The sequence below is a fragment of the Leptopilina boulardi genome, unplaced genomic scaffold (assembly GCF_019393585.1).
Source record: "Leptopilina boulardi isolate dan_hultmark-lab unplaced genomic scaffold, ZJU_Lbou_2.1 LbouV2_384, whole genome shotgun sequence".
NCBI lineage: Eukaryota > Metazoa > Arthropoda > Insecta > Hymenoptera > Figitidae > Leptopilina > Leptopilina boulardi.
In genome coordinates, this window is record NW_026137956.1 from 813,505 (window position 1) to 828,292 (window position 14,788).

The window sequence follows — 14,788 nt, forward strand, 5'->3', positions numbered from 1 at the left end:
TTATTTTATTATTACATTTATTTGAACTTTCTAAACTTGCTAAAAATTAAATGCTAAAATTGACCGAGAGGGGAAGCTTATTCCAAGCACGATACGCGAGTTTTATGACCTCGAAAGTTTCCAAAATAAGTACGCTACGCGAGAACTTAATGTATATAATGGTATGCATATGGAGCATTCTATGGAAAATTTTCAGAGATTGTAATGAAAAATTAAAAATCGAAAGTGTCTCTTTTGAGAAAACTCACTTTATAAGTTTAATTTCAACTTTTTCGTTGCTTCTGTTATAGATACGTTATTTTTGAGCACATATTTGAAAAATTTGAGAAAAAATGAACAAATTTCATATATAGCATAATTTTTAATTTCTTAGTACAATAGATTAAAAAATGTTCCAAAAACACACTTTCATCGTTGACGTTAAATTTCAAAAAATCATAACTTCCTTCATTTTCATCAAATAAAAAAATACGTGTTTCCTTATTTTTCATATAGATTTCGAAAAAAAATATTTCTGACAACAAAAATTTTCAATGAAAATTTCCCATAGAATGCTTCATATAAATTTACAAATATGCGCATTAAAATGTTATAAATTTTACTTACCAATTTACAAAGAACATTTATACAATAAATCGACAAAGCCAAAATATCAAACGAAAGCTGCAGCCAATTGTAAAAACTCCTGCCTCGATGAGCTGGCTACGCTGCAGGCGCTTTTCTTTTCTGACCGTTTTATATACACAGAGATGTAGCCATTTTAGACAAGTGGACATAATATTTTTATATTTTGTTAAATTTAAATAAAATAAAAAATTTTATAAGATTTTGCCATATTACCTGTCTGGACATTTTAAACAGATTTATTAAGAGCTGATCCGTTTTATGTATTGTAATCCAAAAATCACAAATAAAACCATAATTTTTGTGCCTCCTAGTTCTCTTATCTCGTACAGTGTCACATATTTTCATTCTCTATAAATAAAACTGAAATAATTATACTATATACTTCTTCATAACTTAAAATGCGGTTATATATTTTCATTTTTTAATTTATATAAGAAAACTATAAAAACATTTTATTAATACAAAAATGCTATATATATAAAAAATTTTCTCATACTTTTTTCTCTTTATAACTTGGTTATGATCCACACGAAGTATCTACTTAAGAAACTTAGAATTTCTTATATAATAAAAAAATCGATAATTATTTTAAAAACGTAAAAATAAAATACAAGGTTATTTTTCTAAAAATGGTTGGTGACATTTATTTATACATATATTTAAATTATTTATATATATATTGAAACATGTACAACGCAACGGCACACGCTTTATATATATTCTAAAAAGTGTGAATTCAAGGAAAACGTGGGGATTATATTTACAGTTTTATATTACTTTATTTACATCAATTAATAATTACAAATTGAGAATTTGAGATAGATTTTTATGGACGACTTGATGTATAATATTATTCTAAAATGTATTATTGATATTTTTCTAAACAATATATTATATATACATATAAATGTTTAGTTTAATGTGAAAGTCATCTTTTTTTTTTATTAAATATTTTCGAATTTTTAGTTCCTTCATCAATACTGAAGGAATTTCATGGTAATTTTTGAAGAATTAGAAACTATGAATTTAAACACAAAAATTAAAAAACTAAAATAATTAAATAAAAATTGCTTCATTAAAAAAAATTTTAGGAAATAGTTTTAATTTAATACACATGACGATCATTACAGAAATTACATATAAATCACAAAATCTTCTTTTTAGAAATTAAAAACAAATTTATAGGGTCAGTTGGGGTAAATGGGGACAAAATTAAATCCCTATTTTTCACAAATTATGTAAGTTTCTTCCTTTAAAAGGTAATATTTGCGGGTTTTTTTTAAAGTTGTTATTTATATTCCCAGGATTAATTTTATGCATCAGAAAAAAATTTATATAAGCTTTATTTAAACGCATGAAACCCTAATAACACAAGATATCTTGGGATATATTGATAATATCCCGCAGATATCCTATGGATATCAAAAGGATCTCTTAAGGATATCCAAAAAATCGGCTATGGATATCTGAGAATATCCACAGGATATCTTCTGGATATCTCTATATACTTTCATAAATGTCCTCCAGATATCCCACAGATATCGCCAGGATATCCCATAGACATCGTCAGGATATTCCACAGATATTTTAAGGATATTCTCAGTATATCTTTTGGATGTCAAGAAGATATTCTCAGGATACTGTTTTTAAAGTCATTATGAGACTACGAGTGAGAATATTCTGTGAATTAAATTTTATATAAATAAAATAAAATGCAACTTGTTTTTCGAGAAAGTTGTTTAATTTGAAAAATTATTAACTAATTTTTTTCTCATTCGTGATTCATTCCTTTATTCATATGCTTAATATTGTCAGAAAATAAATTGGCTTTAAACAATATAAATTCTTCCCCGCAAATAACGAATAACTATTAATATTAATTATACATTAAGTGCATGAGTTTATTTAAAAACTTTGAAAAATGCGTTTTAAATCTTCATTTGAAATAAATTAGAAGCTCAGAAGATTTTTGTTTTTATTATATTATTATTCATTATATTAGCTTAACAATTTTAACCTTTAAAAATATATGTTGAGATATTAAATATCTCGTGAATATCCTAAAAATATCCCACGGACATCCTAAAGATATCCCATGGATATCCTGCGATATAATATCCAATAGATATTTTGTGGATGTCTTAGGGATACCCTGTGGATATCCTATGAATGTCCTGTTGATGTCCCACAGACCGGCGGTTTGGGTATCCTAGGGATATCCTATGGATATCTCAAGATATCCTGGGGACCATTCTAGGATATCGACCATTGATATGGATATCCTAGGGATATCCTTTTGTTATGAGGGAACTGACTGCCCCCATTTACCCCAAGATTTAGGAAATTTCTTAAAATTTGGGGTAAATGGGGATAGCATAGTTTTTAAGAAAAAAGTTTCCTTAAGTATATTACTGTATTAAGGGATGAAAAAACTTGAAAAAAATTTGTATTATGGCGAACGAACTTAAAAATTTTCTTATAAATAGATTAAATTTGCTGGTTTATGTTTTTTATTTATTTATTTTTTTATTTCAATATTTTGTCTCGCATTTGAAAGAAACCAAATTGACAAGAATTAAAAATTCAAGTGAATTTATGTTTTGGGAGTCATAAGGAATAAGAAAAAAATTTTGCATGATTTTTAAGTCTGTTTTCTTTGAAATGCGAGACAAAATACTGAAACAGTTTGACTTTGATTTTCAAGTTTTTATGTATTGAACGATAACTTTTTTTATCTTGCTGCCAATTGTCAAGATAAAAGCTTGGCAATATATTCAGAACCTCTTGTAGGTGATCAGAGGTTAAAATATTAACGTTGAACGTAATTTTAAAACTGTAAATTAAACTCCAACACCTCTTGTCTCCATTTACCCCAACTGACCCTAAATTTAAAATATTTTTAAATTTTATTTCATAAAACATTATAAAGAATAAAATAAAAATTATATATTATCACAGTTTTATTCTTTTATTAAATATTTAATTAAATATATTACATTGAAAATATTTATTTTTGATCATGATCATATTTATTAAAATTTTAACAATGATTATTATTTTTTATTAGATATACAAAAATAAAATAAAAATAAGTCAAAATAAAATTTTAACAAGAATATAAATTTTCAACATTGAATTGCGAATCTAGAGTAATAAACCTTTTTTTTTAATTTGTCTTCTCTTTCCATTGCTACGTTGGCTATGGTTAAATTTATTGTGTTGTAGAACAGTATAAATGTTCTACCAAAATGCTATCTTGAACTTTTTTTTTAGGTCGTTAATTTAATCGTTTAAATGGTTGGGCATTTCGTATAATCTATATAATATTTTTTTGAGATTGTGAAACTTTTTTTATAAAGATAAATTTTTAATATAAAAAATTAAAAATGTGATCTTCGAAAAAAAATTGAATTATTTAATTTCTGCAAAGACTGTTTTTTATTTTTAATATTTCACATTTAAATATGTGTTATTCTTTCTCAAACGTATCTATAGTTAAAAATTAAAAATTATTGAATTAAATTAAAACTTTAGTGAATTTTTAACCCTGTATAAAAATAACAAATCAGTAAAAGATTATTATTTAAAAATAAATTGTACAATGTAGTGTGGGCTGAAATTTAAATATTTTAAGTAATACTAATAATAATTTTGTTAAAAAGAATTTTTTTTTGAAAAATGTTTTCTTTGAATATTAAAAAGTAGATATTTCACTAATATAATAAATTAAATTCGTAAACTTTTGTCATAATTGAATGGATTTAAAAATAACAGTGTCATTTCAAATATTGAAATTTTTATTCAAATTATATTTTTTAGAAAGTTTTTTGTTTGTGAAAAGAGCTAATATTTTAGGTATCTATTACCTTCATATATATAGGGCAACAATTTACCAATGTATCAAGCCAATTCAATAACAATTAATTTCTGACTGAGAGTATATGAGTTAGGTATGGCCAATTATAGTTATTTCAAATATGGATTTTGCTTTTAGCCGCGCTCTAAATGAATTCAACACTCCCGGATTACCGCAAGTTCAAAGAAAAGCTGAAAATCAGGAAAATGTCGAAGATTTTTTTTTCTAAACTTATTAATATATAAGAGAAATTTTTTTTATAAAAGAAACTTTCAATTCAATAGCAAAATTTTTTAGCTTTATAGCTTTTTTATTTTATTTAAATTTTAATAAAATTTAATTTAATTAATTTAAAAAAATTTAACAGATAGAAAAATTATAGAGAAATGGTATACATGGTTAAAATGTTCAGAATTTCTTGTAATTTTGTAAAATGACTTAATTTTTAATATTCAGAAAGTACTCACCTTTGAGATTTTTTGACTTCACAGATTAAAAATTCTAAATTTATTAATTTAAGAGTGTTCAATGGTCTCTGAAATTCTTTAGCGAAGGGGGAAACTTGAATGATCGCCTTATAAAAACGGCACTGAACGTGAAAATATGATTAACATTGATTTTAAAACACTTTTTTCTCGAATTATGGACACTTTTTATAAAATCGGCCAACGTACCAAGATTTCTTATCTTATAAATTTCCTACATCCAAAAGATTTTTCGAATCCATACAAAAATGCAATTGCAAAATCGGAAAGTAATATAATAACAACTTTATTACGTCCTGCCGCCGTTAGATGGCAGAAGCATACAGGGAGCACAAAGTCGCAGCTGTCATTATATTATTTTTCTATGTCCAATTTTGCTACATTGTTACATTATTTTATTTTTTCATTTCTAACCTCTAAAACATATCAATAAATAGACAAGACGCTATAATAAATATAGTAAAAGAATTATTAATATTATGCTGCATAACCTCACTTTTTTGTTGTTTGCTCGCTTTTTGTTAGTAAACCCAGAGAATTTATATATTTTTCTCACAGCCTAATAAATATTTATTTGTTTTAAATAAAAAATTTTATTTACTCCAAATAAATAGTCAAGTAGGCTGTGAGACAAATATACGTCTATTTTACTCAAATATATTTTATTTAGTTCAAATAAAACATTTTTCTAGGTGTAAATCAATAGAATTTTTATTGTTTCATATATTCTATGTACATTTCTACATTTCCATCCTTTTCTCACTTACTTTTTTTTCCTCACAATTTTATTTTTCAACCGATAATTATGATTTCAGATTTTTCTAAAACTCATATATATGTTGTATGTTAATATCATATAAAAACTGTTTCTGACAGAAATGGAACATGACATTGTTACTAACGTTAAAAAACTGAAATAATTACATTGCAGTGTCCCTACGATGTTGAGATTGTTATAAATTGTTATTTGACAATTAAAAATAAATTAATTAAAATTCCATTATAAATTTTTACTTATTAAATAGTACTCTTAAATATTTTCAATTAAATTCTTGATAAATTAGCCCTAGAAGGAGTAACTGGGGTGTCTAGATATCCCAGCAAAATTCAAATTTCGATAAATTTGGAAAATTTTTCGTTTTTGCAAGTTTTTTTCAACTTATTTTAATTTTATTAAAAAATCAATAAAACTATTGTTTCCCTTACTAAAAAACCAATAAAAATCACTATATATGATTAGTTTTATGTCAAATAGAAACCTTTTTACACAAGTTTCAAGTTGGGGTGTCTAGACACCACAGTTACCCTTTAGAGGGTGAGAAAATTCACATACTCCTTCTAGGGTTAGAAACTATTTTAAATTTTTTATGAAACTTTCTTTTTTTTAGATTCTACATTCGTACAACCAGTAACAAAAATTCTGTCCTGCTTTTACAACAAATGTTCATTTATTAAATTTAGCAGCTTTTATTTAAACAATGCTTATATACTTTTTAGAAATAATTAATGTTTATTTTAATTAAGTAATTTTAAATATTAAAATTGCTATATGTAATATAATAACTGCTGCTACTTTGTGTTTTCTGCATGCTTCTGCCATCTGACGGCGACAGAACGTAACGAAACATAAATAAATATTTCAAGTAATTTTACTATATAATTTCAATATTCAGGTATAGAAGGACAACTAGTACAATAGGGTGTCATAAATGGTTTATTATGACTAGCCTACCAGTCTACTCTATTGTTTAAATGTCCCTTTTTCTCATTATTTTTATTTTGAAATATTTAATATTTTAATTTAATATTTAAATACAAATTAACTTTTCCACCACAAAAAAAAATTCTACCCTTTAAAATTGTTATAAAAAATATTATATAATTATATAATATTTATATAAATATTATATATAAAATGTTGTTTTTCAATAAATTTTCTTATTTTTTAAAACAAATTTTTATTAAAAAAAATACACAGAAAGGTCTATTTTTATAAGAAATTAATTGAATTTTTTACAATCAATATTAAATCAAAGTCGCTATTATAAAAAAAAAATTTGTATTTTTTTAAAATTTGCTTGGGATTTTTGCGCAAAACTTTCCTTTTAATTAAATAATTATTTTGCGATAAATTTTCTTATATTTTTAAACAATTTATATAAACAAATTTATTGTATCGCAATTGTTGGTCTGAAATTAATTGAATGTTTATTCTGCTCTGCTTTTACAAAAAATGTTTATTTATTAAATTTGGCAGCTTTAATTAAAGAATGCTTATATATTTTTTAGAAATAATTCATGTTTAATTTAATTAATTAATTTTTTAAATTAAAATTGCTATATGTAATATAATAATAGCTGCAATTTTGTGCTCCCTGCATGCTTCTGCCATCTGACGGCGGCAGGAGGTAACGCAACATAAACAAATACTTTAATTAATATTTTTATTTAATTTTAATATTCAGGTACAGAAGGATAATTAATACAATAGGGTGTCATAAATGGTTTATTATGACTAGACTTTCAGTCGACTTTATTATTTTTATGTCCCCCTTATCTCACTATTTTTCATTTGAAATATTTAATATTATTTAATTTAATACTTAAACTCAAATTAACTTTTCGACTACAAAAAAAAATTTGTAATTTTTAAAATTGTTATAAAAAATATTATATATATATTACATAATATTTATATAAATATTATATATAAAATGTTGTTTTTCAAATATTTTTTTTATATTTTAAAACAATTTTTAAAAACAAAAATACACAGAAAGGTCTATTTTTATAAGAAATTAATTGAATTTTTTACAATTAATATTAAATCTAAGTCCCTAATATGAAAAAAAAATTTTTACTTAATTATAACATTTATATAAACAATTAAACATTTTGGCTGTTTGTGTGCAAAAAAATTTGTATTCTTTATAAATTTGATTGGGATTTTTGCGCAAAAGTTTCCTTTTAATTAAATAATTGTTTTGCGATAAATTTTCTTATATTTTAAAAAAATTTATATAAACAAATTTATTGTACCGCAATTGTTGGTCTGAAATTAATTAAATTTTTAATCTGCTCTGCTTTTACAAAAAATGTTTATTTATTAAATTTGGCAGCTTTTATTAAAGAATGCTTATATATTTTTTTTAGAAATAATTCATGTTTAATGTAATTAATTAATTATAAATATTAAAATTGCTATACGTAATATAATAATAGCTGCGACTTTTTGCTCCCTGCATGCTTCTGCCATCTGACGGCGGCAGGACGTAACGCAACATAAACAAATACTTCATGTAATATTTTTATTTAATTTTAATATTCAGGTACAGAAGGATAACTAATACAATAGGGTGTCATAAATGGTTTATTATGACTAGACTTTCAGTCGACTCTATTATTTTTATGTCTCCTTTTTTCATTATTTTTTTTTTGAAATATTTAATATTTTAAATTAATATTTTAATACAAATTAACTTTTAGACTACAATTATGAACCAAATTCAAATTGTTTTCTCTAACTCAAAACTAATTTCGGATTTCGATTAATTTCTGACCAAAAATTGCGGTATTTATTTATATAAATTGTTTAATAATATAATATATATGTAATTCCAATATTTTGGTATAGAAGGCAGAAGCATGAAGGGAGCACAAAATTGCAGCCCTGATTATATTAATCTCCTACTTTTCGTTTTTCAATCGCGTTTTTCTATGGATTCGCACAATCAATTTACAAAATTTATAAGATAATTATCCTTAGCATTTTTGCCGATTTTGTATAAAGATTCCGTTGTTTCAAGAAAAAAGTATTGTAAAATCAATGTTTATCATTTTTACGTTTAGTGCCATTTTTATAGGGCAATAATTAAAGGTTTTTTTTCTCTTTGCCAAAGAATTTCAGAAACCACTTAACACTCTTAATTATTAATATTAAAATTTGCTACATGTAACTGAAATAAAAAAAGTAAAAAATTTCTCTAAATATTATAAATTTTTTTTGCCAGAACATATATGTACAATTTCTCTTTAAATATAAATAAAAAAAAGAGAATCATGAGATTTTGAAAATGAATTTTTTTCTGGTTCTCTCCGTTACAATAAAATTTAAGTTAAATATTTATATTTATATACAATAGAGTAAAAAAATTTTTAAATTGAATTGAATAAACATTTATTTACATGTACTCATATTTACATATTAACTAAATTTCCATGGAAAGAAATGTATTAAAAATATTATCTACCAAACTAAAAAATATTGGGAGAATCTTAATTACTTTTCTAAAAACAAATACAATAGTAACGAATAAACAATTTTCGAAAGAATGAAAAGTTTTAATAAATTTTCATATTATGTATAACAAGTTTTTTTTTTTTTTTGTAAAATCGTATCAATTTTGTATATAGAAAGAAAGTAAATATTTTTGAATTTTAATGGAAATATATATGTATATAACGCATAAAATTTGTGATATAATATTAGTCATATACAAATAGAAACTGAATATGAAATATCATATGACTTAGAGCAAACAGGAACTCATATACATCCTTTATGACAATATATCCCTGACAGCTAAATTCTCATTTTGACCTTAACATCACGATACAATGGAGAATATTTCAGCACTATCACGTGCATTCGTCAATTTAAATACCATTGCGCTATAATTAAACGAGGACATTTCTTTCAAATGTATGTTAATGATATTCAAACATCTTAAAGAGAAATTTATAATATTATATTTTCAAAAAAAAAAAAATTTTCTCAACCCTCTAAAAGATTTGCAATAAAAAAATTTCTTTTAAAATATTTCTTCGTAAATAATAGTTTTGAAAAATTTAATATAAAATCCATGTAATATGTCTTATAAATTCGTCAATATTTATTCAACATTGTAGTAGATTTTTTACTTTAAAAAAAAAAAGTTAATCAAAGGCAATTATGATAAATTAATGAATTTTCAATAAATTAAAAAAAAAGAATAATAATTCTAGAAAAATTATTTTTTATTTATATGAATAAAGAAAATTTATGTTTCTTATATAATATTTTATATATCTATAATAATTTTTATTAGAGATATGTAATCGCTCCCATAAAAAAATTAAAAATTGTCATATTTATTCAAATTTAATTATCACTTTTTGCCCTTCTATTTAATTATAATTTAAATTTAATATTTCATTTATAGAGGCTATTTTTAAATGTTTCAATATACAAAAACCACAATGATGACATTGCATTGTCATTTTATTTTCAATGAAATAAAAATTAAATTTTCAGATTTTATGAATATATAACCTCGTTTTGTATATAGTATTAATTAAACATAAAAGTGTGGTTAGAATTATTTATTTATTTATTTGAAACATAATGGGATATTATTATATCACATAATTCAAAAAAAATTATTTATATCTCTACCTTTTTTTTTATTATTTCCATATATATAGTCAGATAATTATTTTGCTTCTCTTATTACATCAACACCTGGTTTCTATTTTTATATCCAATTTAAAAGAAATTTAATTAACGATAAAATTCACAGACGATTAAAAAAAAAGGTATTCATATTTTAATAATTTCACCATATTGTAGGGATATTAATTTCAAAAAAGTTTTGATAAAAAATTAAATCACTTTTTCAAAATTATATAGAGGGTTCAAAATAACGATTTTACTTTTTTTTTTAATAATGTTAAAAAAAACTCGAGACTTATGAAATTACATAAAAATTAGTGCTTGAAGGTTCTTTTTTTTAGGGTGATTACAAATATGACTACAGATTTACGAAATTAAAAATGGAGGATTCAATATGGCAGACACGTTTTTAAAAACGGGCAGATTTATTTTGAATTTTGTATATTTGTAATCATATTTCTAATTGACTTAAAAAAAAAAAAACTTCAAGCACTAATTTTTATGTAGTTTCATAAATTAAAATTCTTTTTTTTTACACTAACTGCAAAAATCCTATCATTGTTATTATGATAAAAATCTTCAAAAAAACGGTTTTTTCTAACCATCTATAATTTTAAAAAAGTCATTTAATTTTTTATAAAAACTTTTTTCAAATTGGAACATTTTTTCATATGTTACAATTTAAAATTTATATAATCAAAAGTGGACGAAAAATAGATAAGTTTAGAATTATTTTTTGCAAATAATTTTATATTTATTATTTAATTAATTTTATTTCAATTTTCAAAATTATTGTCCTGAAAAATATTGGTCCCATGTTTTTTTTATGATATAAAAAAATAAATATAAGCAGAAAATTTTATATGTGACGAGCTTTAAAGAATGGAACCTGAGAGGCAAAAAATTATAGGTTATGTTTATGATAGTTTGGGAGGGAAAATAGACAAAGAGAAAAAAATATATCCAAAACTCAATACAAAAAATTAAAAATATTTAATAAAAACTGATTTTAATGTTACATATATTTAAAAAAAGTAACTTTTAATCAATATATAACTATCATAAACATAACCTATAATTTTTTGCTTCTTAGCTGTTTCTTAAGATCTCGTCATAATAATACACAAAATGAAAAATGAAAAAAATGAAAAAAAATTGACAAAATGAAAAACATGAAAAGAATAAATGGTTTTACAACTGTCAAGGATATTTTATTAATAATATTACACTATTTATAATAGTGAACAAAGTCGCCATATTTAAATTTAATAATCGACTCCTATAAACTAGTGACGTTATTCGTCTTTAAAGAGCATTTTGAAAAATATAAAAAATATTTAGTAAGCATTTTAAGAGAAGTAAAATTTTCATTAATATTTTCGAAATATAAATTATTCTTCTTATTATTATTATTATTATTATTATTATTATTATTAATAATGTTAAAAATCAGTTGTTTTTAAAGTTTAAATTTTTCATTAAATGTACAATAGCAAAAGAAAATTGTTAAATGTTTCTCATTAAAAAAAAATTAAATTATTTTACTTTTACTATAATTAAATATTTATACATAAAATTGTTTAATTTTTTTTTCACCATTTTTTTTATGGACTTGACAATATATAAATCATTTAATAATGAAAATTTTTATCATTAAGGAATATTCAGTCTTATGATTATAAATTTTATAATTGATGAAATTTGCAATTTATGTTTTTATAAATTAAAAAATTATGTATATTTCAATAATAATTTAAAGTAAATATACTCTCTAAATCTGAATCAGTAGAAATTTTACTAATTCAATAAGTTCTTTTCATTTTAACTGAAGTTTCAGTTATTTTTTGAAATTTACTAATATAATTAGTAAATATGCAAGCAATAGAAAATAACTTATGTAAATCAGTAATTTGTATATAACATAACCTTTAAAATTAACTATTAAATCAGTAGATTTTGTGACCGCCGCCATATATTTATACTACTGATTCAATCAGTAATTGATATTTTACTAATTGAATCAGTAAATTTCTACTAATTGTCAGTTGCTCAATTCTCGCTATGGCATTTAGTAGATTTCTACTGCTAATCAGTAAAATATTACTGATTCAGATTTAGAGAGTATTAATAGAAATTTTTTTCCTTTCAATTAAAAGATGACTTTCTTGATTTTACACAGAGAGAAAAGCGTAGTAGAGCTTACTACCATGTCAGTTAAATCTACTAAACAGAATCGTTCATTTTGGATTGACTAAACAGTCAGTTAAATATGAACTATTTAGTAAAATATAAGGAAGCACCTGACAGGAATGAAATGGACAAATCTGATTGGTTGTCAACAATCTGCTTAATTGTGGACAACCAATCAGATTTGTTCATTTCGTTTCTGTCGGTAAATAATTTTTTTGTAACAGAACTATAGTAGTAACTCTGACTACGTTGTTTAGTAGAATCTGTACTAAACGTGTTTAGTATAATATACTGAAACTCTTCTCTCTCATATATATATATATATAATATTGAATGACATGAATTTTAAACTCAATGACTTTAAGTCAAAGAGAATCAACTTGATTGTTGACCATTTTTAACAGCTGTGTTATTAGTATTTTTTTTAGCGTCAAGTGAATTATTTCGATTAAGTCCATTATTACTGTGTAAAAGTACAGTACTTGTTTGAACACTAAGAACACTGGCTTTACGAATTTTGTCTTTATCACAAGAATTCAGCTTACTATTGGTATTAGTGATGCAACTCTCTTGTGTTCTCCTAATCTCTTGTGGTAAATTTTTCAACATGTAACAACGACGATGTGGACTGTGACGATTGTAAAAGCTGTCACAGCCGCTGCTCGAAGCAGTTGCACTGCGCCTGGAACCCAGGACTCCTTCGGATTTTCTCTGAATTGTACCTCCAGCCTGTGGACCCACGATAGCGCGATGATGCCTTCCGTGGCAGCCGACGCACACTTCCATAGTGCTCCCCAGAGTCTGGAACCACAAAATATCGACTCCAACAGCACCAATTGCACTTGTTTCTTATTTTAATATCATATATTATTTCATTAAATATCTTATATATACTCTTTATATGGGCATACAAAAATATTCTCTACATAATATCATTTATTATTTATACTAAGAAACAGTTTTAACCCTTAACTGGCACAATGAGTCTAGTAGACCCGAGCATTTTTTCGAGCTCTTAATTGAATATGTAGCTTTTGAATATTTTTTATATTTTACTATATTAGTTTGACATATTCTTACAAGAAAATAATTTGATTTTAGGTGTTGTTTACCCCTAATTACCCCCTGGACAAATTTTTTTACATTTGTTAATATATTTCAACTCTTATATTTAATTATTTTGCACAGAAAAATAAAATGGTATGTGAGAAATTAAATAATCTTGAACGAAAATTCATTTTTGGGGATGTTTACCTCTAAATTCATGGGGGTTGGCAGTGAAAATGCTACTGTTTAATTTCATTGTTCGTGCTAAATTATTACTCAGCAAAAAAAATATTTTTTTTATTGAATTTTTCATTATATTGTGAAATTTTTATATTTCCATAAAACTTTAGGGGTGGTTTTCACCTCTTAAATGTTCACGATTGCCGATAAAAAAATATATGCGTTGATTAGTTTTTCGAGTACTACAACATATATAAAGATAAACGAAATTGGAAGGGGACACCTATCAAGTATTCCTTGTTATTAATTTTAAAAGTGTAACTATAATTCGATATATAAAAAAATAAATTAGCTTCAAGTATTAATAATTATAAATTTTTAATTTCAATCTAAAAAGTCACATTTTATTCTGCAAAATAAATACCATTTTTGCAAGTTTTTTTTTTTAACTAACTTAAAATAAATTAATCCCTGTAAAACTGATTACATTTTAAAAATCACATTATAAGCTACCTCAGATTAAATTTTTGTGCAAAAATATTCAATACCGGCTGTACAATACAAGTTTGAATACGTCGGGTCCAGCAGACCCGTTATGCCATTTACGTTCGATCGCGGAATTGTCTGACATAAATAAAGTTTAGTGTATTTCATTTTATATCCACACAAATTTTTTCTTATTCAATTGTTCATTATAAATAAATTTTTTACTTTTCTCTTTCTTAAAATTCGTAATAAAATTAATTTTAATACTTAAAAATTGAGTGCAGTGAAGAAATTGATTAATAAAATTGTCAATAAGAGCATGCCGGCCATGACAGTTATACTTTAATAGTTAATACCAATTTAGATATAAAAAAATGATCTTAATATTTGGACTAATTTGATACCATTATACCATATATCGAATCAAAACGTTGCATGAGTTGATTAGGTTGATCCTATTTACTGTGAAAATCCTGGGGGTCAATT

General features: G+C 23.6%; 1 protein-coding gene across 2 annotated transcripts in view; it reads right to left on the reverse strand.

Annotated features, from left to right (window-relative positions):
• Positions 1 to 768: 768 nt before the first annotated feature.
• LOC127288312 (RYamide receptor-like) overlaps positions 769 to 14,788 on the reverse strand; it is a 130,138-nt gene continuing 116,118 nt past the window's right edge. Inside the window, exon 9 of one of the 2 annotated variants that reach the window (XM_051315706.1) lies at positions 769 to 975. In XM_051315706.1, the coding sequence (XP_051171663.1) occupies positions 784 to 975 (192 nt within the window). In that variant the 3' untranslated portion in view covers positions 769 to 783. Of the gene's footprint in view, positions 976 to 12,317; positions 13,391 to 14,788 lie in introns of those variants that run through there. The other variant, XM_051315705.1, reaches the window with a different exon arrangement.